Raw genomic sequence first — 24,881 nt, forward strand, 5'->3', positions numbered from 1 at the left:
TTCCCTGGCTTCTGCCTGAGATCTGCTATATCTAGGAGGAACTACACCAAGTAAAGCATTCACAACAGCTGACATACATCCCTCTATTAAATCATCCCTCCCACCATCAACCTGGCTTCCCTCGCTGATCGCTCAATCCCATGGCTCCCTGTATCTGATTAGCTCCATGGACCATGCTCTCGGCTGAACCCGCTGCCCCCGCTCCCCCCGTTGCATTGGAGCGCTGACCGACCGGCCAGGTCACCGGGTATTTGGTTTGGCCGTCGGCGGCTCTGCTGCCAGGCTGGACAACCACTCGCTGGCGCGTGAAATTTCTATTCGCGTCGGGCGCAGATGACCCCAGTGCTGAGCAGACGATCCAGGACTAATTGAAGCGGTAGCCACAGACGCCAACCGCTCTTAGCGATGCTCCGCTGGCCGAGAGCGTTGTATTGTAAGGACAGACCGCAGTGGGCCCGTGATTGCGTACGTTTTCGGCGAAATTGAGACTCTTTTCGTAATCGAGTATTTTGATACTGTTTGTAGTTATTGTTGATGCAATAGATTATTTTCAGTTTTTTTTTTTGTGACGAGACGTTTATCTTGATGAACTTGGGCGTATGTGTCTTTCTACCCTTTTCTGCTTAAAAGCTTGATGAAAATTAAATACCGAAGCTGTTGCTGGCCTCCCAACTATTTTTCAAACATCTTTTATTCTGTGGGAATTGGCTTCACTCGCTGACCCAAAGCAATGCTGCGAATTTCGTACCTACTGCTCAACAGAGTTCAGTAATATCACCGCCTCGTTCCAGTGTAGCTCGTCTGTCACCTGTCCCTATTTGGCCGTCTGGCGGTCGGCCGGCCTTTCCCGAACACTCGTGATGTTTACGAGCTCCATTTTCGGCAGTATGACCAGATATGTGGCGGACATTTCTCTCGCCATGCCACGGCCACGGAGTTCGCAGCGTGGTCGGCCTTGGAAATTTAAGCCCCATTCACTGCTATATATTGTTTTCCAACGTGACAGTCGCAATGCATTTGCACAATGCACTGCACGGCACAAACCGCATACGAAATGCAGAGTGACCCGCTTACTTGAGATTAGTTAAACAAGTAGCCCTTGATTGTCATTATCCTGCTCGTGTTTTTCTCTGGCCCCGACATTAGCAGCTATAATTGTCTCGTCCAGCGGCAGCTCAAACACCGGCTCCATTGCGCACCTTTCCCTTATTCGACACCTGTCGATGCGTCACGGTTCGGCTCAGACGCTGAGTCAGCCGTGACGTCACTGGCGGCATGATGACGTCACCGGATCGGTCAGCTGGGGGACAGGGACCGGCCGACCGTGACCGGTCTCTCCCAGGCTCACGGTTCACGGAATGCGCTGAACGCTACCGTGGGTGAAGGGAAAACGGTGACTGCTGGGTATGTCGTGAAAGGCGGGGAGGGGGTCAGGACACCGATGGACGGACGAAATGCCACTGGTCGCAGCTATCTGTGCATTGACCGGGTCCCTTTACGTCTGACGTTCACGTATTTCTGTTGTGAAATATTGGTCTCCGTTCCCGTCTATGAAGGGAACGGTACTTGAGCCCAGAATGATGAACACAAAAGTAGCTTATCGAAACCGTCGGCCAACCATAAAGCCCCAAGCGGAGCCGGTCGTCGTTTGACCAAAACGACTCCGGAGGCCGCCCGGCGTCGTTTCAGCTCGACGACGGAGATAACTCCTGCACGACCGCGATTCAATGGTCCGGAAAAGCTCGTAGGTCTGCGACGGCACCTTGGAAGGCTCGGCACTCGTCGGGCTGTATATCAGCGAGTCTTTAGCGGGTGGTGAGGTGTCAGGTCCGGTTGACGTGTCTGACAGACTGTGACAGGTCCGGTTGATGCGGATGACAGACTGTGACAGGTCCGATGTTTGTGAGGCGTGCGACCGACACAAGTCCAGCTACTGTGGCAGCACCGTGACAGGCGGGTGGTGAGCGATGTCGCTGCCTGGCTGTTGTAAGCGCCGGAGGGACGAGAGAAGGAAGGCTTTGTGTACGTTGAAAATAACGATGCCTTGCATTTTATCACTTACTGGTTGGGACCTTCAGAGGCGTTCCCATAAGCGAAACGTGGTCAAGCTATAGTGTCGTAGCATGACCTACCTGTGAGTTGGGACTCAAAGTGAGAACTGAGAAATACCCGTCTTCTCTTAGCTACCGTAAGCCAGTGACAGACGTCTGCTATTTTCTGTCGCTGTCTATCGCTGTTACCCGCTGCCAGTTCTGATTTCGGCGACAGACAGCTAACAGACAGCTGAACAGTTTGCGGCCGGCTTTACAGTCAGGGCGGGCGGGACAGCGGCCTGCCCGTTTTACCGCTAGAACCCACCCACCCCTCTGCTCCACCGGCCTCCTCTCAGCCTATTGTGAACCTCCCACAAGTCCCCGCCCTTCAGAACTAACCGAAGGTCGGTCGGGACAGGGACGTGGGACCGGCGTGCTTTCATGGCGTGACCAGGCGTGGGCGAACCTAAGCCTTTGTCATCGGTGTAAATACATCGCCCATGCTGCAGACAGTGGTGACCTTTAGGTGCTATTGATCGGAAGAGGTATCATTGATCGAAAGAGGGAATTACCTTTTTAGATAAAAATGTTATCATATAGATTATTCCATTCATCGAATATCACTAGTATCGACTACAAAGGAGTAATATACCGGCTGATTGCGGACGAATGCATAGGAATGTGTGCTGTTTAGTATGCCTTTCGGCGCGATAGATAGATGGGCGATGCGGGGAGAATGATGAAGATGAGATTCCCAGGAGAGATTGGATGCATATATGTTGATTGATGTGCGCTCTGCAATGGCGTGTTTGCTGTATGTCGGCCGGAACCAATCTATACGCCGGTAAAGTGGAGAGATATTACGAGAGGAATCGAGAGGAATTCATTTGAGATGAGTATTTCGCGTAGATATACGAGTAAAACATCGGATTGTGACGAAGAGGCAAGATGCATAGTTTCGAGTACCTATTTGTCATGTTTAGTCTTGAATTATGTAGGTATTTGACCGAATACTCTCGGTAACAGATCACAATGCCGACACGTAGCTGATCCTGAACCTCTCTCCTTAATGCTTGTCTCGATCGCACTCAGACCACGCCTCCTCAATTTCGGCTTGTTTTCCGAACCGGCTGTTGTTCCGGCGCAGATCCCGGACCTGGTTTTGCTGTCGGCCGTTCGTATTCCGGACCGAGCCCCGGTGTTGGTCCTGTCCGGTCTCGGATCTCCTGTTGGCCAACACCTGTGGCGACAAATAGAACCCGGCCGGCTGCCAAGCGGCCCTCCAGCCGACCACCGGGCCTGACCCGGATGCCGCGGCCGTGCCCTGATCGCTAAGGACTGGTCACGGGCCGGGATCCCGGTTCGGCAGCGAGGTATCGTGGTTCAACAGTCCATGTCAATATCCCTCGCTGGGCAGCCGACAGGACAGTTGTGCATGTCCCAACTCCTATATAGAAGCACTAGCAACGGCAGCAGCGCAGACCGTGCGGCTGGAATCCAACGTTACAGCTGGGCCCGTCGTCTGCTCCCATGCTCCGGCTGGCTCCATATGAGCTGTAGCCTTTTCGTGGAGCCTGGCCCGATCCGAGCTGGCCATGGAACACTTATTAGGTCGGTCTCATGCCTGACTGGTACGGAGAAATGACAGCACCATCTGGTCCGCCCGAAAATCAACTCCGGCGGCCTGACCTGGGCCAGACACAGGACAGTCGCCGGCGTGGGGCGGTCCAGACAACAGACAACCGCCGGTGTGCGGTCCAGGTGGCAGACAGTGACCCAGACTTTGCCGACACTGGGCCAGCTCAGACACACCGCACAGCTGGCGCCGCGCCGGCTCAGACCCGCAGCAAACAGGCGTCTCCCGGACGCACTAACAGCCGTCAGACACTGCCCCGTGTATGTCGAGAGACGCGACCAGCTGCCGGCTCCCAGCGGTATTAGTCCTGTTTGCCGTCAAACGATTCACGCACGGCCGCCTCGTCTCGAGTGGGCCCGGGAGTTTACTCCAGACGCGGTGGAGAGAAGGGACGTCTTCCCGTCGGCCGGGTGTTGACGAAACCCGCATGGTCGGCGTCGACGACCCCCTCTCCCCCCCGCGGGTTGCAGACAACATCCGGGAGGGGACACGACAAATCGATGCCACGCTCGCGTCTCGCAGTACCGCGGCTCTTGGTAAAGGAAGCCTGACTTCCGCGTTTGATGTGCCTAATTGGTGCAAAGTAGCTGGGGCTGTGGGCGTAGGCTCCGTCTTTGTGCAAGAGAAAATGTGATCCGTGTGATAAAATGGAATAGAAATATTATGTCTCTAAATGATTGTCTCCCTATCTAAAAGTGTTTTAACAAGACTAAGGTCTCGATATGAATGCTTAAATGTTTCCCTTCGTAATTTGACATTTACGCCTCACGTTAAACCAGTGATGTCTCAAATGTCGTTTTGTTTGATATTCTACCCGTGAAAATACCCAGAATCGTTTTACACACCTAAGGAGCTGTCCGGTTTGTTTAGTTTCGCGACATTTGTAGCAATTCTGTGCAGTCCAATTTGAGTTCAGTAGTCATCGGGCTATGTCTGACTTTCAGGCACCTCTCGTTTCAGTTTCAAGCGTGAGTAGTCATGCACCTTTAGTTCAATATAAGCACTGGCACACGATCGGATTGTGTGGATGCCTGTTTTTGTATAGACTCCCGACAGCCATATGTTGCGCTTCTGAGCATTGTTTTATTTTCAGCGAACCTCTGCACGACAAACGGGACAGTCTCGAATGACCCTGCCATTTACATTGAAATGTTTAGCACAGTGCTTTTTACCGCATTTATTTTACCGTTTGCTGTGAACTATTTCAGAGTTATTGGCTTTTATCTTTTTTCACAATATTCGTTTTCTACAGGTTTTGTCGGTAACGGACGTCCCTGTCCCGGCATAGTCCGTCGACATTGTTCCCTGTATTACTCTGTAAATATTCCCGATATTTCTCATTGTAGACATCATTATTCATTTTCTCTCACCGAGCTCCATTAGAACGGGTTTAGGATGAATTTTTAATAACTACATTTGAAATATCTTAATTAACCGTGTGTCGAATGCTCTGCCAGAATGCAACCTGTTCTCTTACTATCATCTTACACTGTTGATAGCAACTCTACACCCTTTGTATCTTTTCGTATCTCTAGTATTCCATTCCTTTGTTCCGCCAACTTTCCCCGCTGTTCTGGACCGTGGTTCTACCCAATCAGCAACACCCACCAGTCTGTGACCTGACCCTCGACCTTCGGCAGGTATTTCCAAGCTCTCCGGACAGGCGAAGGCGGCCACCTATCCGCAGCCGGAGGGCGTGCTCGGCGACTGCATGGTCAACTTCGGCAGGAAACTGGGCGACGAGGAGCCTTTCGGTGAGCCGGAGTGATCCTCCATCCCCTCTCGCCCGCCGCCCCGGCCCCACCGCTGCCACCGCCCACACCGCCCCCACCCCCGCTTCCGCCGCCAGCGCGGTCGTTAGTTTTGATGTGAGTGGGATGGCAGTAATCTTATTGAAGTGCTGCTTTAACGGTAGGCGTCTGCCTGTTGGTGCTGTTGATGTTGCTTGCTCAATGTCCATGACTTCTTCCTCGAGTTAGCGTGTTCAAAGGGCTGGGTTGGTACCGTTTCACTGCCCGCTCTGGTACAACATCGATCCGGCTTCAGCAAACGGCTGGCTGGCTGATCCTGTTACGGCGCGCGCGATGTCATCATTTAGTCACCAGTATCGATGGGATGGCGTCGGCCGCGGAAATAGCTACATCCACCGGCAGATGGCCCATTCACCGATAGGGCGGACGGACGGATGTCTCCCATTATAGCCGGTGTCGCCGCCCTCCCAGCCGCATTTCTCTTACCGTCCTGGTCCTGCCCGTTACAGCCCAGGCAATGATCGAGACTGGTGAGGCGATGAAGCAGATCGCCGACATCAAATACGCGCTGGATGACAACATGAAGCAGAACTTCCTCGAGCCGCTGCACCACCTGCAGAGCAAGGATCTCAAGGAAGTCATGGTGAGTGGAAGCTGGCAGTCGGCACTTTAGAAAGGCGGGGTGTCAGCTAAATGCGCTTCCATTTTTCAAGACCTCTTTATATGTCGTGTCTTGACAGACGCTTATATTTGCAGACTGTTCCGCTGACGTTTGCTCCTTGCTAGCAATCAGGCTAGTGATCATTAGCTAGTGATCTGTTAGTGATCCTCACATATTTGTCATTTCTTATCAATGTCACTGGTTACATATAAACGTATTTCCAACACATTGACAGCCTATATACAAATGCCTTGCTTTCCTATCTCATTTGCACTGCACTCAGCTGTGAACTCCGAGTCCTGTTCAGTGCCCAATTACGCCTTACTCTACCTTACCCTCGCCCCGTTTGCCGGCTCTGCCCGTCATACCATTGCGCTCTGACCCCACCCGGCCTCGCATCTTCTTTGATGGCTTCCCCTAACAGTCTTAGTGGGTTTCCCAAGAAGCAGACTGACGTCATCGGCTCCCCACCTCCTGCCAGACACTATGTTTTTCAGCGTTACCATGGTGATCATGGGCTCTCCTCGAGGGGTTCTATAGAGCATTTTGGTAACCGTATCTTGAGTCGCATGGGAATCTACGAAAAAGATGTGCTCCCAGCTAGAGGCTTTCAGAGAAATATCAGTGATACTAACAGGTTCTGACAGCTGGGTAGAACCTCTGAGGGTCCATCGGGATGCGACTGCCGGCTTCTGATAGATCCAGGTCCTTTGGTGTCATCCAGAGTTCATAGCTCCTTTACTGGCCAATGGAATGGGCCGGTTGGCAGGGATGGATTTCGGGAGGGACGGACGATTCTTAGTCTGCTGGATGGGCATGGTCGAGGCTCGGTGTTACCGAGCTTCTTTAGAAATCGAACATGGCATGCATATTAATTCTCATGCTCATTAATTGGCATGCTCCGTACACTCGAGCGGTGTACGGAGATCAGAGATCTGGGTGTGATCCTGGACTCCAGGCTAACATTTGGCGCGCATGTTGACGCCTGTGTGAGCAAGGCCAACCGCATGCTAGGTCTACTTATGCGCAGCATGCAGGTCTCACACCGTACCCGGCTGCCGTACTTCGATCACCGGGCAGTCATGGCGGCGTACAATGCCCATGTCAGATCGGTTGTGGAATACGCAAGTGTCGTCTGGAGTGGCGCAGCACCTACTCACCTTGCGAGATTGGAGAGACTGCAACACCGTTACCTGATGTGGTTAGGCGCCAAGACACATAGCCGGTGCTCGATGGACTATGAGTCTCTCCTCCAACATTTTCACTGTATGTCCATCAAAGCTAGACTTGTTCAGACCGACCTGAAGTTCATACGCTCTGTGTTTGCCGGCCGACTGGACTGTGGGCTACTTGTGACTATGTTTTCGCTGCGTGTTCCTGGCCGGCGCTCTAGGCAGACGGGCTTGTTCAACGTACCTTTTGGACGGGTTGATACGGTGAAGAACGGCCTCGGCGTACGAGTCCCGAAACTAGTGAATGAGTTCCTGAACAAATATCCAGACGAGGATTTCTTTCAGCCTAGTCCCCACTGCACCGCGCGCATCCGTGCCTACGCACGAGGCCTTGGTACTTGTATGACGTAGTCACGTAGGCTGCTATTGTTTGCATTACTTTTATCTTTTGCATTTTTTACAGATCATGTGTCATTTTATTGTTCCTTTTTTATTGTATCTCAGTGTTTTGGCCTTTTGCCACTTTTATACGAGCTATTGCTGTCTTAAAGTGTCCCGCGGCTTTTTGTCTGTGGTGGGTATAGGCATATGCATGTGCGTAGGCAGGTGTGATGAAATATTGTGTGTCTTGTGTGTGTGCGTGTGTGCGTGTGCGTGTTTATATTTTACTTTGACCTCAGCCGTCATTGGGTTTTGCCTGTGGCTGACAATGCCTAATAAACAATAAACAATTAACTGTTATGTTCTACCCAGAGATGCATGGGGAATGCTATGCCTTCAAAGAGCTCTTGTGAACCATAAGCGAGGTAAAGTTGCAGTAATGATTTTAATTATGCATTGGATGATCCATGACTTTTTGATAACTAACGAGAAGTTTCCTGAGGCAGTCGTATTTGGATTAAAGCAGCGAAGAATATTCATGAACATCAATTATCGTTCAATGTTTTCTTTTACCTTAACTTTGGGTTGAGCCACCGACGGCAATATTTCAGCTTTGAAATTCACAATGCGAAAGTATGATCCCATCAATGCGCTTTTGTGGGACTTCAATAAAGGTCACTCAATAATGTTATTGAAATGTTTGTTCAGTCTGTAGGGTCAGACTTATACGCTTCTCCATTTTAATTGGCACACAAAGAACAGGGATGGGGCAATTGTCTTTTTATATTTATTTAGCCATGCTCTGGTCAAAGTTCAGCTTCATTGAGCTTGCACTGCTGTTGGTTTTTCTTTTTGTCTGTGACAGTGATAAAAGTGTTCACTTCTATATCTCGCTTCTTGAAGGTGATGAGTTGAGCATCGGAGATTGTTCGCAGCTTTACGTATGCTTCTAAGCGATTTCCTGTCCTGTGTACTTATCTTACGTCTGCGTCATCACTAATCTTCTCCTGTTCCCCACAGCACCACCGTAAGAAGCTGCAGGGCCGCCGGCTCGACTACGACTGCAAGAAGAGGAAGCGGGACAGAGGTGAGGACACGGCGCCGCTGGGGGAAGAGATGGTGTGTGGAACGTGGCGTGCTCTCGGCTCGGTGGCTGGGGTTTACCGGTGTGGGTGGGGTTTCGGATAAACCCACGGCATAACTGCGGGGCATTATGTGGCTGGATTAGAGCGGCATGTCCGTTGATATTTTTGCCCAGATATGTGAATGATCGAAGCATGCTTTCCTGTGTTTGATGTGTCTGAGTGCTCCTACCGGCTGGCTTGCTTGTCATAGCCAGGTAGTTCTTATTCGTTATGAAAGGGAAAATCACTGTCGCTATAAAATGATATTTCCCTTTCATAACTCGTTGTGCTCCAACTTGTGGAATAATTTGCTTGCTTCTTAACGTGCTGCGAGTTAGCTCAAAACTGTTTGCTTAGTTGAGGCGCCAAAAAGAATAATTTGCCCGCCATTGAATGCTAGTGTTTACTGCTTTTTGGCTGAGCTGTGATGAGCTACTAAGCGTCCATGTGCTGTCTTCCCCGGGTTATGTGTTTGGTGTCGTTTATCTGCTGACCTGACCTGTCGCGCTCTGTCCGGTCAGGAGGCCGCTCTGTCAGCCCTTCCCCAGTGATGGGCAGTCCGGCCCGCACCCCAGGTACGGCCCGTACCCCGTACCGCCCGTACCGTACCTCTCTTATCCCGTACCGACCGTACCGCATGTGTTTGCCGCAGTATTGCAATGCCCCACCCATCAACCTTATTAGTGTAGTTATACACGTACTGATCCCAGTTATGCGGCCCGCTCCCCAGTTACGGGCCCGCACGCACGTACCCCGTACCGCCTATACCATATATACCGTAGTTGAGTAACACCGCGCTGCTCATCCCTGTATATACAAACCTCAGACTGCGGTACATGCACATTGCTCGTCCATTTCCACCATATTGTCCGTGTCGTCGCCGCCGTCGCCACTGGCGCTGCATTCCTCACACCTGCTGTCATCACAGCAGTCCCTGGGGTGTCGTTCCGTTGCCGGCGACTCTGGGAGTGTCGCGCGCCACTCATTCCGCTCTGATACAATCACACCTCCCCCAGAGAGTCGTATAGGTGTCGTTTGGTACCCGCAGTGGTCGTTTGTATTCATCTCTGGTCCCTGTAGAGCTCCGTGATTCTGCCTTGGCTATGTTGACTGCACGTAAAAAGTAGGCGTTTGCTGAAGTGCTTATTTTGTCTGAGATTGTTTTGTTTCCCAGCTTACACTTACACTCAGGAGGATCCATTAACTATCTTGTATTTTTCGCGACTAGCTAAGACAAATATGCAGCGTTCGGCGCAGCACAGGTGGTCACTGGTCAGTCAATTTCCTTTTCCGTTTTTATGTGAGTCTGTATCCGTTTCCGTATTAATATCCGTCCGTGTGTGGTGCTGTCGCTGGACCTTTGATCACATTTGCGGCTCGACAATTTTTTTTTTTCCGGTGCAGCTGTGGAGTCGACATATTGGGTTATTACTCCTTTCTGCAGTGTCTTTATTTGGTTTATGACGTGGAAAGATTGCGCTCGGGGTTCTAGAATGATGTATTGCTGGTCAGTTCCGTTATTGGGCTGTATTTTTGTCAGTCTGAAACTTAGTTTGGCATCTGCACAGACAGCCGTCACTAAATTGGCTTTGACTGGTCATGACTTGTAGGAGAAACTCATCAGCAAGAATTTGATGATGCATCGCGCAATCAACATTGGGCCTGCCTGGCTGATTGCTTCCATAATTCAGTTGCGTGTCTAATTGACTTTCTAATACCCCGACACCATATGGTTCATTGTGCTGTTCTTTTGTTATTTTTCGTCGTTAGACGACCAATTTGAATATCAAGCCTAATGATCCAATAAATGTATTCGAACATCTTCCTAGCATGTCTCGCTTCCTGCTTTCAGCACCCGTTATCTGGCCTGAACCAGCCGTATCTGTCCATATGGTTCTGTTCGCGGTATCGGTCACGGTTCCTGTGCCCGGTCACCCAGATGTCGGCCCGACTGGTACGGGCTCTGGGGTGGTCCGCCATTTTGCTGTGGACTGTGCGAATGGCTGCCTTTCTGACTCAACGGTGCTGCTTCACCGGGGTGTCAGAATGAACGGCGGACAACTCGTCCCAACGCTGTGCCGGTCTCATGATGTCTCCTGATCTGCCCAGGTGGTCACCAATACTCGAGTTTGCCCTCTAGAGGCAGGCAGACTGGCTAGAGTCTTGTTTTGTTTGGACGTGTGGTGTCGCATTTTACAAGCAGACTTATTTCGACCAAGGAGTCCTAGTATCTCAACATGTCGTGATTGCTGGATTCTCAAAGAGGCTTCCATCCCAGCCTCAGTCCTGACTCGTGCCATGCCCCCTATACACCTCCCGCTTCTGTCTCTCTGCAATCCCACGAGACGGGATGTGACACAGCTGTTAGCCGCTCTGAGAGCCCGGCCCGGTCCCCGGCGGCCGTCAGACCGTGGCCGCATGATGAGCCCAATCTCCCGTCCGGCCCGGCGGCTACTCTGTCGGCCCATATTGCAGCGGCTGGCCGACTCTATTTGTTGCCGCCCGCAGCTGCCGTCAGTGGACCGAGTTATTCGGCCGCGGACTGCGTTATTCGGCTGCGGACTGCGTTATTCTGCCGCGGAGGTGATGGTCTGCCGGCTGACGCTAAAGACTGTTATCTCCGGCGGCTGCTGATGACTGACAGAGCTGGGGTGTCGCTCTCCGGGCGCGTGGTGGTCGTTTCTATGGGGATGGCTGTCGCTGGGTCGGCAGAGTCTTAGGAACACGTACTTTTTGGTGTTCCAAGTGCTGAGAAGCTGAAGCTTTAATGGTTCAACTTGAAGATGTTTTCCAGTGTCCAGTCTCACTATCATCACCCTTCATGCTGCAGAAGACATAGCCGGGTCGTTCTGTCCGTTCATCTTTCGTTTACGGGCGCCTGTCTGGCTCGGTGATATGACCTGCCGGCGGCGGGCGGCGGTTTTTCATCATCTCACCACCCTCCCTCCCGGCCGCCGTCGCTGCCGTCGGTCGCCTGGTGAGATATAGCCAGTCATCAGGAGCGGCGCCGCCGGGCCGCCATCCAGACGGCCCGCAAAAACGTCAAAGCCAGCCCGGAAGGTCAGCCGGGCTGGCGAGCTGAGACGGCACAGGCGATGGCAGAGGAGAGGAGGAATGAGGCAGAGGAATAGCGTCGGGGTCAAGATGGGGAAAGCGAATTTTATTAGACTCGACAGACACACTGCTTGGTAGAAGGGAGAAACTTTTGCCTCAATCGCGTTGCATTTTGCTGTATTTGCTTTTTAGGGCGGCACATTTTAGAAAGTCGTCAATCTATCATTGCTGCATGACGCGTGTGCCATTCTGCTTTTTTTTCTCATCCCTATAGTTAAATCTTGGTTTCAGTCACCTCCCAAGGCTCGCCATCTCCTCCTTGACTTTGCTTACCTTGTGTTCCCGTAAAACATTTAATGGCGTGCTCACTTTCCTTGGCAACGTAACGGCGGGCCAATGACCTCGTAACCTTTCTCAATGACCCGGTGAATGACCTGAGTATAACCCCTTTCCCTCCCGCCCCCAGGGACCAACATTCCGGATGAGGAGATTAGGATCGCCGAGGACAAGTTTGCTGAATCGCTCCACCTCGCCCAGATGAGCATGCACAATCTGCTGGAGAACGACGTAAGTGGTGACGTCACTGGGTGTTGGTGATTTCGTCATTCGGTAGGTACACGGTAATCACGGTGGTGGGTTTAACACTGGCGCTCTGTTTTGGCAGTTTGTGGTGAAAGGTGATGAGGTGTTTGACAGATAGCTTTGATGCTGTGCCAATGACTTGAGTGCGTTTTTTGGCAGGGATTACATGGTGTGTTTGATCGGGTGCATGGGGATTGACAATTTGTAAACCCTGATATTGACGCTCGATCAGTCAAAGACTTTGTATAGAACATTTGAACTCCATTTCCGAAATCATGCTTCAATCGATATCACTAATAAGTTAGTGTCATAGCAGAGAAGTTCTAAAGCTTTTAGCGAGAACTTTATTAAATTAATGTATTGCCGTCGTTTCTCGTGCCCTCGAAGTTGAAGCGAACAGTTGCCCATCTGGCCTCACGCCAGGAGTGTCTCCAATACCCTTTCGCCGTCTCACTTGATGTAAAACAATGCGTCGTCCTGGCCCATTCTTTGGCTGACTTGGGTGGCTGCCAGCTTAGCTACACCCTGTTCTTACCGTTGGAAATTCGTATCCTTATCTCAGTGTGAGAGGAAGACGACGTTCTTACTCCTTAGTGCTGTCGCCGTGACCCGGCCAGTGTCCAGTTGTGTGAAAATATCTATACGAGACGGCGTAAGTTTATCGCCCTTCATATTTGCCCTTGTGATGCGCTCAAGCTCTCTGTCGTTGCGCTAAATGCTGCACAGGTATATACAGTCACCCCATGTATGCTGGGTAGCGGAAACTTCCATCCAGGGCATATTTTAAGGCACTTACTGCGTCCCACTATGGGACGCAGCCCCCTCGCCTTGGGACGTAGCCCCTGCTGATTTGACCCACTGCGTCCCTGCCCTGTGCCCTGACCGGTTCCCTCACCTGTGCCCTGCTGTGTACCCTGACCTGTACCCTTCCCTCTAAAATGTCCTGTGCCATGCCCTGTAACCTGCCGTGTCCTACTTTCTGCCCTCCTCAGTGCCCTACTCTGTTCCTTGTCCTGTGCCCTTAGTCGTAGCACGTGCCCTCTGCTCAACTTTGGGACGCAGTAAAAATTTGTTAAAATATGCCCTGCTTCCATCAGATCACTTTCTGACCGTGTGTCTGTTACCCTCTGCCCGCCAGGTGGAGCAGATTAGTCAGCTGGCGACGTTCACCGAGTCACTTCTTGAGCACCACCGGCAGTGTGCAGACATCCTCTCCGCCCTTCAGGAGACCCTGCAGGAGAAGAAGAACGAGGCGGCGTCGCGCGCGAGACCAGAGTTCCGACCCAAGACGCTGGCCGACCTGGGCATCCAGAGCAACGCCACCTACCAGCCGGACGGCACCAACGGCGCGCTCAGCAGCGGCAGCGCCCCTAGCGGTGAGTTCGGAAACTACTGTGGAGAATCAGAGGGCGTGTCATGAGTGGTGGTAAAGACGTGAGTGAGTGGGTTTAGTGTGTTGGTGGTCTTCTAACAATGGTGTTTGCTTCTACTAACTGACTTGAGATCTCAGCTGTCGCTGGATAACACATGCTTACATATACTAAGTACGTGTGTGGCTTTGGTGTTTCTAGCTGAACTCAACTGTTTTCAGCTCCTTGCTGTTCATATTCTGTATATCTTTGTCTTGTTCTCTACTTCCCTTTCCATGTGTTGTCACCTCCTACGGCTAAGATGGTGGTGGTTCGCACATTGTCGGAGCTGAGGTGGCTGTGTGTCTCGGTCTCCCTTCTGTGTGCCTCTGAGATCGTTCAGTCTCTTTCTTCCTTCTGTGTCTGCGTGCCTCCAGGGACTGCTATTTAGCGGACATCAGTCTCTTCGTTCCGTGTTTGCTGCCTCTGGGATGTCTTTTCGCCCCTCTTCTGTGTCTATATGTGCTGCTTGGACGGCTCTGTTCCCCGTCCCTCTATCTCTACCTTCTTCTCGTATGTCTCTGTGTGCCTCTGGGACAGCTCCGTGTCGATCACTCTCATCTGTGTCTCTATGTGCCTTCGGGACGGCGCTAGGCCTCATTCCCTCCCTCCCTTCTGTGTCTATGCACCCCGCGGAGGCTATGCACCTCTGTAGGAACGTTTCTGTAGCGTATCCGCTCGCTCCCTCGGTGTCGCAGAGAGCACACCGCAGCGCTCCCCGCTGCCGACTCCGGACGCGGGCGCTGCCAACACCTGGGAGCCCCTGTTCCCGGCCGGCCAGCCGCCCAAGTCGCCAGCCGGTAACCAAACGACGCCGCATTGCTTAATGACTGCTTCTTTTCGCTTATTTCTTCTCTTTTCTGGTGTTATGATTGTGTTGCTTGGTGCTTGTGTGGTACTTGGTGTGGCATGATGGGAGAGGATGCTAGTTTCGCTGATGGGATTATTTCAGGTTTTACACGCGGCTCCAAGTGAAGTGTTTCCTATGCTATATCTGTTAATTGTATTTGTGTGTTCATTTATGATAGTTTTGATTACGAGTTTTGAATTATATGATCGAACTTAGCGATGGATGAAAATGATTAGATGGTAAATATTTCTATTGCCAATTGAGCATATGCTTATTTTGATTCCCTTACGGCACGCTTCCTGCATGGAGCGGATAGGTGTCGCTCACATCGATATTTCAGCAAGGGAATGCATTTGGTGCACGTTACTCGCATATCGAATCGTATTGTCGATTATCAATATATTCGAATAGTTGCCTAGAGTTCAAAGCCGAAGGGTATCTCTTGTGCATTGATGTCTGCATTTACGTAAGTGCGTACGGTATTATTAACATTGATGCGATAATTCACCGTATAATTGTTTGGCAATATCTTACAGCCACTATCCACCATTTTATCATTTTTAGAGTTGTTTTGGTTATAGGAGCAACTAGGGTTACCCGCGTGCTCCGCAACGCGAAGAAGGGTTATTTTTGACCCGTGGGTATTGGGTTGGTCTGTGTCGATTTGACTGGTATCCATTTCGTTCGATTGCTTTTTGACGGCCAAGCTTTTTGTAATAAAAAAGATACATCGCATCGAGGTGCCCATGTCGTATTATCATGCGTTCTACTTTAGAATGATTCGAAAACTGGCGTGAAGTCTTTTGAGAGCCATCGATGAATTTCGCTAAAAATGACGATGTAATGGTTTGGAACATTTACATTTTTAAGAATACTGCTGCTCATCATGCAAAAATGAAGACTGAACCTTGGACAGAATTGAATGCTCTTTCCAACGGTGCCATTTTCAATCGCCAGATATATCAGATCATGGAGCAAAACCATTTTGATGAACAAAACGGCACAAAATTGACAAACACCATTTTCTCCTGTGATTTGCACCACCTTGGTTTGGATCAATCAGCTTTTCACAATTTTTATATGAGAGGCGGTACCTTTCTCTTGCAAATAGGCGTTGATTCAACTCGCTCCATTTAACGGTCACCTAAAAATAAAATTAATTCCAAAATCCCTCAAAAACCGCAATTTTTCAAATAAAAGTGCCCTCTCCGGTGCACGTGGCGCGTGCTATCCTCTGCATTGCACACCATTCAATAGCCCGTTCAATTCTGTACACGATGCTGTTTTCCCCGTGCCGGTCGGACCCCTGGTCACCAAGATATTGCACGGGAACTAGACCCGTGTCGGCCAAAATTAGCCGTTTTCGCCCGATTTCGCACGCCGATTTTTACATGTAAAGTCTATGACGCGAATTTGCACTTTTTGAGCACGCGCCACGCGCTCCCTATCGACCCGATCGAGCTGAGACCCCTCAAAGGCACGTCGCGCATCCTTGATCTATAAGTTGTGCAAATTTCACCGGGCTAGGTGCAACGGTCTGACCTGTAGTCCACGCAAAGCACGACCAAGTCGGGACCTCGGTAACGGACAGACGCACCCTCCTCAAATAGTAATATTGACAAAAGTTGTGGAATGACAAGCGGCTGCGCCACTTGCTCTGCTGCGTGGTAGGAAAAAAATTGCGGCACCAGCCAATTTGCTTTCGAATGGTGTTCGTTTCAAATCGATGTGTCGTCTAGAAGCATAGATATGGACGGAAATGTGAAGAGAATTAAAAAAGAACTGTTCTGAGGGCTTTGTTGGATGAAATTTGGCTGATACGGGGTCTAGACGGGTCAAGAGGGTCAGCCCCAGTCACTTTGGGTCAGGCCAGGTCACAAAGGTTACCTCTTGTCCGATGGGATCAGCCCGGGCCACAATTCTACTTTTGCCCCCACCACTACCCCTACCCCTACCACTACCCTTACCCCTGCTACTACCCCTACCACTACCCCTACCACTACCCTACCCCTACCACTACCCATACCACTACCCCTACCCCTACCACTACCACTACCCCTACCACTACTACTACCCATACTCCTACCCCTACCACTACCCCTTACCACTACCCCTACCACTACCCCTACTACTACCCCTACTACTCCCCTACTACTACCCCTACCCCTACTACTACCCCTACCACTACCACTACCACTACTCCTACCTCTACCACTACCACTACCCCTACCACTACCACTACCTGCCACTACCACTACCTGCGACTGGGGTCATGTCAGGTCACATAATAATTAGATCCAATAAATATTTAAAAAAAAATCAGACTTTAAAATTGCTCCTAGCCCTGCTCCTATTCGTGGCATTCTATTACCCTTAATCAAATTTGTCAGAAATGGCGCTTTGTGGCAAACGTGGCGCATTGCGGCAAACGCGGCGCATCTGAACCTGTTGGTTGAGCATGCATCCTGGCACCAAATTGTACCCTTATCGAACTATATTTGACAAAACTGTGCAATTTGCGGCAAAAATGACGCTTTGTGACCAGTGTGACGCCTTGCGGCAAATGCGGTGCATTTGTAAATTCCTATCACAAACTGTACCCATTTTGCGACAATCAACACATTTTTCGCCACCATTTATTAAAATCAATAACTTGCTGATCCGCCAATGCGAGGCACCCGGCGCCGATCGGCATGCATTTAGCTCAGTAAGTTCGTCGACCCAGGCTCTCAATGATGATATAAGAACCAGGGTTACCGCTGCTAGGGAAATTTCCCTTTTCTATGGAACAGCGAAAATCTAGGGATATATGGATTTGCCACGAAATCTAGGGAAATACCAGAAACCCGAAAAATTGTTGTTTTTTCAACAATCGAAATCATTGTTGTCATGAATTATTCTTCCGCATGTCATATGAAATAGATATGAGAACATTTTTTCACAAAATTCAGGTTTGATACTCTCGTTTGAAATACATAGGGAGAATTACATAATTATACATGCATATATGATTCTTGCTATTATTTCAAACAAACTGCTTCCATGCTTTGTATTGTACCATATCGGGTGCGGCTAATTTTTTACATCAAAGTTTTTGTTTTGGCGCGATTGTAACCAAAAATTGTAAAAATATTTTTACAATTTCTAGCGCATTTCACTTCTTTACGGTCAAACTGACGGCATGGGAAATAATGCATCGACTCGTCTCTTATCGCCAGCACTACCTATACGGTACAAGGCCATCTATAGAAATAATACGGTATAGTTTCCCGCGTCCCGCAACACACCACAATTTGCGATATACCACGCACGTATTTTATACCACATAGAGTAATTTGCTATAGGTATGCCAGCAATTTCATTACAATCTCTTACGTTACGGTACAGAATGTAGTTAATTGCTGTTTACGACGCAGCGACTATAACACGAATGGTTAAAGGGACCCTCCCCTTAACATTAGTTTTGAGTTGAGATAGCCAAGTTTGCGGCCAGGCTCAGAAACCACCATTTATCCTGGTCGCAACCCCCGCAGCTTTATGGTGTTCAAGAAATTTCTTCCCTTTACTTGCAGGGTGGGACCAGCGTGGTCCCTATCTCTTAACCATTACGGGAGTCTGATGACGTCATCAGGCTTTCGAACGTCCGTTAAATGTTTGACTAAAACGTTTTGTAGCATGCGGTGGTATATGCTGCTTTGCGCGCAACAAATGCCGCACTTTCAAATAAAGTTGCTAGGAACAGCGGAGATCCCAAAAAGTAAACAAAGTAAAAGTCTAATATCTTGAAAACCGGTGAATATTTTTCGATGAAATTTGGTAGATATTCGTTTTTGCTCTTTCTGAACCGAGGAACATCACTTTCATGCCAATTCATTAACTTTTTTGAAGGTGGGAGGGTCCCTTTAAAATGACGAAAGTACGTCAGATTCCAGGAAAATAGCCGCATCTAGGAAAATGATTTTCAAAATAGGGAAATTTTCGTGAGAATCTGGGGAAACCAGCAAGACGCCAGCGGTAACGCTGATAAGAACCGATCAAAATTTCATTGGCGTTCTTCCAGCGCGCCCCACGCGCGAACCGTGCACCCCAGCGAGTCGGAACCTAGAAATGGCGCTGACCCGTTCTGTCACCTAGAAGGTGTGCAAATTTCAACTTCCTACGACTTACCGTCTGCCCTGTAGGCGAGGTTAATTGAACCCACTACACGATGTGCGGACACACAGACTCACAGACTCACAGACGGATTCTGTTTGAATAGTAAGTTAGATTCCAGCGATCAATATATCTGCTTATAAAGACTGATAGCTAAGCAACGCAATATGTGATGGTTCTTTTGAAAACTGTGTTCATCATCGAAAACAATGAAATTAATTTCACCTGAAGTGCATTATCGACATAACCCTATGTCTCAATTTTATATCCCAAGTGATCTAAGTACTCATTGCGATGCCTTGTTTTCGAATTGTAACACCTCATTGCATAACTGTCGTCATTCGCCCTCGATGTATGAACTAGCTCTCGAGTCCAGACGACTTTGCTTATTTGAATAACTGCGCGTCTCTTTCAGCGGTCCGGGTGCCGCCCCACCCTTACCTTGAAACGTCAATCATCCTGTTTACACCCCCTGACATGACCTTAAGGACTTTTCACGACCACGCCACGTGACTCTCAGTCACGCAGTCCCTTCACAGACGGTGCGACAGGGTCCAGACCCGATACAAACACCTCTGGGGACGGTCTGTGAAATGTTGTCTCTATTGTGTCTGGCTGTGGCGGCTATTGTGTCTGAGCCATTCAGTAGCGATTCGTCACCATTAGACAGTGACCGAAAGGTGCACTGCACGGGCCGGGCAAGTTAATGACATGCATCCTAGTGGTGCTCATCGCACGGCGTACTTCGCCTGACACAATGAACAGATGAATGAAAAGCTTGTTTTCAAGTACATCTAAAAAATTTGGATTGATTGTGCCATCTATAATTGGACTAAGAACGCTATGAAGGCGTTTGATCGGTGGGATCCTGTTTAACTCGGTTTACGATATCAGCCAATTGTAAATGATTCATGGCAAATACCAGCATAAATGACGATCTATCAGCCCCATTAGGAAAGTCTGTCGCGTCCCCTCATGACGATAAACTCGCGCGGCCTGAAGTGCCGAGCCCTCCACCGGAGTTTTTGCTCGGTCCACCCTCTGAGTGGCCGCATTGCTCCCTGATTGTGCAGCTCGAGTGTTGACAGAACGCCAGCCCCTGTTTGACATCCTCTCCGGTTGAGGAGCGTCGTGATACCTCTACCCACCGCCCTATCCGCACTGGCAACCGGTGGAATCCTGTTTGACTAATGCAATCACGGAAAGTTTTCCTGCTTATAGTCGAGAGCTGGGTTATCTGTAGACTTCAGTTGACTTTGATTCAGCTGGCTTTGAAATGAATTGGTTGCTGGGCGGGTCATGTCCTCTCCCACTTGCCTATAGACACTGTCATTCTCTGGCTTCATTCTCATTGTGTGTTCCCTAACGGAAAGCTCTCGTTTTTTTTTTCTTGCAGCTGTCCATCTTCTCAGACATTTGATTGTCCTCATACTCTAATTGCCTTCGCAACTGAGAAGCTCGTTTGTTTTTGTAAAAGCTTTTGGATTTCCGCCGTCCTAACTGTCCCGTGCTCTCCGTGACAAGGCCGTCGTAGCCTCTCATCCCCCTAAGTGTCTCGTTTCCCCTGTTGGCTGTGACAATGTGACATCCTCCTGAGTGGGACACCACCCTCCTGTCTGACGCCTTCTGACTGTTCCGTCTCTCCGTCATAGGCTCGCCGCTGCCCTCTCCGATGCGGTCGCCGGCGCGGACGCCGAACCCGCAGAACCCCTGCGCGCAGGCTCTGTTCGACTTCGAGCCTGAGAATCCCGGAGAACTCGGTTTCAAGGTGAGCGACTGTGCTTCAGACTAGACTGAAAACTAGACGGAATTCGCTTGGGATCTTGCATAGTCGATCGAGAAATCATCAGCTAAGTGCTCGTATGTGCTCGTATGTAAATCATCAGCTCGTATGTAACAAAGAAATTTGGTAAATGATTGCACGGTATTGTAGAGCGGGAAGTACGTACTCGTATTAATGATCGTGAGTGATCTTATTGTGCATTATGGCAGGTCCTGAGAAATCCCCTCCTCTTCCAATTTACTGAGCCACGTGCCCCGTGCCACATTGTCCCTGGATTTTCCTGCCTCTGACGCTGGTATTTCTCCGTTCGGCTGCAGGAGGGCGACAACATCACACTGACCCAGCAGATCGACGAGAACTGGCTGGAAGGCACGCTGGACGGCCGCACGGGCTACTTCCCCACCACCTACGTGCAGGTGCTGGTCCCGCTACCGCGCTAGGCGGCGCCGCGCGAGCCCGCGCCGACTCGTGTGCGTTCTCCGGGAGGGAGGACCCTGCCGCCGCCCCGGGCGCCGCCACAGGGCGTAGAGAGGTCTCGGTGAGTGCGGCCGGCGGCGCCAGTGCGCCAGCAGTGTAGAGGCCAGAACGCTGCGCTACAGTCGCTCGCCAGCAGAGACTCACGCCGTACTGATTGTGTCGTGCTATAGAGATTGTATTCGACGCCGGCCGCCGGGGTGCCGCGTCCCATTGTTACGTTTCCCAGACTTTAACCTAAGATATTACGAGTCGGTGTTAAGTGGTAAGCTCCGCTCGCTGTTGCGGCTGTCTCTGGCCGGTCGCTCTTGTCTCTGCGGTGTGCGCGGGCGCTTCTACTCCGCGGAGGGACAGTCTAGGTGGGGTACGCTCCGCGGGAAGGCTCGGCCGCTGGACTCTGTCAGCCGGCACTTTGAGCGACATATCGGACGGAGAGGCGGCCCGCGCGCCGTCAATTGTTACAGCGGCATCTCAGTCCCGTCAGCCGGCGTTTCGGTCAGCTGGTGATCGCCAGAGAGCCCCTCCCTCATCCGTCGTCCCCGCCGCCGTCTCGCTATCCCCACGTCTTCCCCGTTCGGTCGCCTCCCTCCCTCTCTCCTCTCTTCTCTGCCCGCTCTCTCTGTCTGTCAGTCCGTCGACGTGTATCCGTCATTTGTGCGGTCTGACGCGGGGTGCGGGTCGCGCCCAGACTGCTGTATTGTGTACGCGGCGTGTGTGAGTGAGTGTTGTGAGAGAGGCTCTAGGACTCTGTGACCGTTTCAACGGTCGATCAGAGGGCTATCGCTGCTGTAGTGAGGTCGGGGGACCTGGCTCGTGCTCGTGTGTCGGAGACAATAAACCCGCGCAGATGAGGCTCCTTTGTTTCCAATCTCTGTCAGGTTGACATTGATGTTTCGGGAAGTCTGTTTGGATTTGGATTGTGTAATGCTATGGGGACACCTCTCTCGGCTATGATCTGTTAGAGGATATCTAAACTGATTTTGAAATAACTCATGACACGCTCCAGGAGGGTGTGGTTTCGACACACCTTTGCAGCAGCGTGCCAGACGCTGGAAAAATACAGTTCATGCAAGTTGAGGGCTATTTATAGCCACATTGATTCACAAATATCATGACCGTCGTATTCGATCACGACCTTTGGTTGTGTTGTGCTGTGTGCACGGCTCTGCGGCGTGATCGTGTTTGTCTGGCCGGATGACTGCGCCCAGCCGGCGTACGGCGGGGACGTCCTTTGAGACGCTTCCAGTGCCCGGTAGAACGCTTATTGACCAATGACCAGATGGATTTCCTCCAGAGACCGACGGGCTCCCATTGACCGGTCAGCGCCCAGCGGTGAGGCTGACCAGCGTACTCGGCAGTCAAGGGCAGACATCCCCACCAGTCAGCAACTGACCACCTCCAATGGTTATCCTCCCACCCCGCGCCCCGGCCGGTCACTGTTACTGTGTGCTTAGTGCACTCCCTATCTGTCGACCGACAGCGGTTAAAAACTCGCCTCTGTACTTTGACCGTATCCGCCCAGCCCCCCCCCCCCCCAGCCCTCCCCGGTCCCACAGCGCGCCCTCGACACAGAGGCTTTGTGTAGTAGAAAGAGATCGTAAATCTGGATTGTGGAAGACTTGTCCTTGTTTCCTTTGAGAGGCCAAAGAATGTTGTTTGGGTCGTTTTTGCGGTTTTGCAACTGTGTGCCTCCGAACTATGTTATTGGATTTATAACTGTTGACCTACAGAGACATTATCGGACAGCTTGAGATCACTACGCACACGGCTTCAGGTCGCTTGCACGGTATGTCTACGCACAGCACGCGTTTGGAGTAAAATGCGATAGTATCTAGATCTAGTCGGTTAGGCAGGCTCGAGAGGCCCCAACAAGTGCACATATCTTCGGCGAATACTTCCGTACATATTGCGCAAACCAGGCATATCCACACGTACTCGTGTTCCCATTTCTGCAGAGAATAAATGCGTGAAACTCTCCGATAAATGGCCGGTTTTCGATAAAAAAGAATATCGAATGGCTGAATGAACTGCGTCGCATTTTGAGCGCGCGTGTCACGGTTGCAGAGGACAGGACAGACCGTTGCCGACCGGTGCAGCGGAACGTCCGGAAGCCGGCCGGTGCTTTTGAACTGAGCACGTGTGGTGGTCATCAGATAATTTACTTTATCTAGATAGCTATAAAAAATCAGAATTTCACAATGATCTGAACATGTTGGACTTCAAAGTAGTAGAATTTTGTGAATTCCTCTGCGGACCATGTGTGAATTCCTCTGAATTCCTCTATAGTGTTTTTACCACGCTATTTCAATGCTCTTAAGATTCGTAAAATACGAATTGCATGCCGTAACTCCTCTGGGCTCTGATTTTTTCGCTATGGTGACTGGGTTACGATATGCGTCGTCTTCTCTATGACCTCTTTTAAAGAGCCGATGACGTCATTGATAGGATGGGTCGCATCTCCTTCGCAGTTTTCTGCGAAGGAGATGCATTCGCAGTTTTCTGGCCAAACCCTTGTTTATCATGGCCGCACAGCCCCCAGCCATTACATAAGAAAGGTCATGCGGCCGGCTCGTTATCTGGCAAAAGCCGCCTGTTTACGCCGTCCACGGCGCATTCACTGGTCATGACGCCATCTCACTGCAGAATCGCGGAAACGTTCCCAAAAAGCAAATGTGTAAATAGACCCAGTTAGAGACACGTTGAGTTCCACAAGTACGGACGTCAATGGCTCTGACGTTAGTGGTCGGCTGGTTGCTGTCTACTTATATAATGAAGCTCTGGCTCCAGGCTCGTCTAAAACGCAAAGAGAGGTCACGTATACCCATCATCGGCAGGGCATGTTCGAGCTGAATGACTCATCGGTCCTTTCTATTAGTGAGGGTTCATTCAATACTGAATTGGACACTTGCCATTTTTAAGTCTGCTCTAATCCCTCCTTCATCCGGATTCCGGGTTGAGTTGCATCACACGTCATTAAGCATTCTGTTTATGTAGTCTATGTTTATTGTAGTCCGGTTTCTCCTGTAATATTCTCTTGTTGCGATGACTGGCAGGTGCTATGCCGTGACCGGGGTCCGGTATCGTCCAGATCATATAGCCAGAAAGGGTGCTGTGCATATGCCGTCGGAGGGACCTGTTGTATATCATGCATCTAATCCATGTGGTAATCGATAGCTTAGGACAGAAGACACTCTCTTGGGTGCTCGTTAGACGTTTGCATTAACTTTGGCAGTCAATTGCATCATGAGAATGATGAGTTGTGCTAACGAAGGCACTGGCGGATCCAGGAAGGTGGCCTGGGACGCTGAGGGGGCATATTACCAAGAAAAGTTCCTCCAAATTCCAAAAACTCTTGGATTTCGATTTCTAACGCTTTGCTGTGCAGTTTAAAACAAACTATTGCTAATAAAAGTTTGTTCATTTCTCGTTTTATTCCCGAATACCGAAAATTCGTCGATTTCGTCGATTTCGGGCGCTGCGGGGAAGGCATCTGCCCCAAATGCCCCCCCCCCCCTGGTTCCGCCAGTGATTAAGGCGGTGCTATATCCTGCACTTACTGCCGTCTGTAGCGCCTTGTACGGCGTGCATATAATATACATTGGTGAAGGTGAACAACTCAAGTGGAATGGGTTCGAACTGGATGCTCTCCGTCATGCTGCGTGGTGCGTTTCCAGGTTGACAGGGTAGAGTTGGATAGAACGGCACGTGGGATACGGCCCTGAACATCAACTTCCTAGTCCGTGTTGTCTATCTGGAGATGCTTCCGCCTTGCTGCCCATCGGCCACTATAGACCCAAACACCTGGGTATTTGCATACAT

At 50.5% G+C, this 24,881-nt stretch overlaps 1 protein-coding gene across 14 annotated transcripts in view; it reads left to right on the forward strand.

Moving 5' to 3' along the window:
- Positions 1-21,914, forward strand: part of LOC122371047 (endophilin-A-like) — a 41,985-nt gene extending 20,071 nt beyond the window's left edge. For 8 of the 14 annotated variants that reach the window (XM_043347102.1, XM_043347107.1, XM_043347106.1 and 5 more), the window contains exons 4-11: positions 5,310-5,423; positions 5,930-6,063; positions 8,655-8,721; positions 12,279-12,379; positions 13,533-13,770; positions 14,502-14,603; positions 20,458-20,573; positions 20,906-21,914. In XM_043347102.1, coding sequence (XP_043203037.1) covers positions 5,310-5,423; positions 5,930-6,063; positions 8,655-8,721; positions 12,279-12,379; positions 13,533-13,770; positions 14,502-14,603; positions 20,458-20,573; positions 20,906-21,028 — 995 coding nt within the window. In that variant the 3' untranslated portion in view covers positions 21,029-21,914. The remainder of the gene's footprint in view (positions 1-5,309; positions 5,424-5,929; positions 6,064-8,654; positions 8,722-12,278; positions 12,380-13,532; positions 13,771-14,501; positions 14,604-20,457; positions 20,574-20,905) is intronic. The other 6 variants (XM_043347111.1, XM_043347113.1, XM_043347112.1 and 3 more) reach the window with 1 other exon arrangement.
- Positions 21,915-24,881: the final 2,967 nt, after the last annotated feature.

This window comes from Amphibalanus amphitrite, unplaced genomic scaffold (assembly GCF_019059575.1).
Source record: "Amphibalanus amphitrite isolate SeventyFive unplaced genomic scaffold, NRLGWU_Aamphi_draft 001198F_arrow, whole genome shotgun sequence".
Lineage (NCBI taxonomy): Eukaryota > Metazoa > Arthropoda > Thecostraca > Balanomorpha > Balanidae > Amphibalanus > Amphibalanus amphitrite.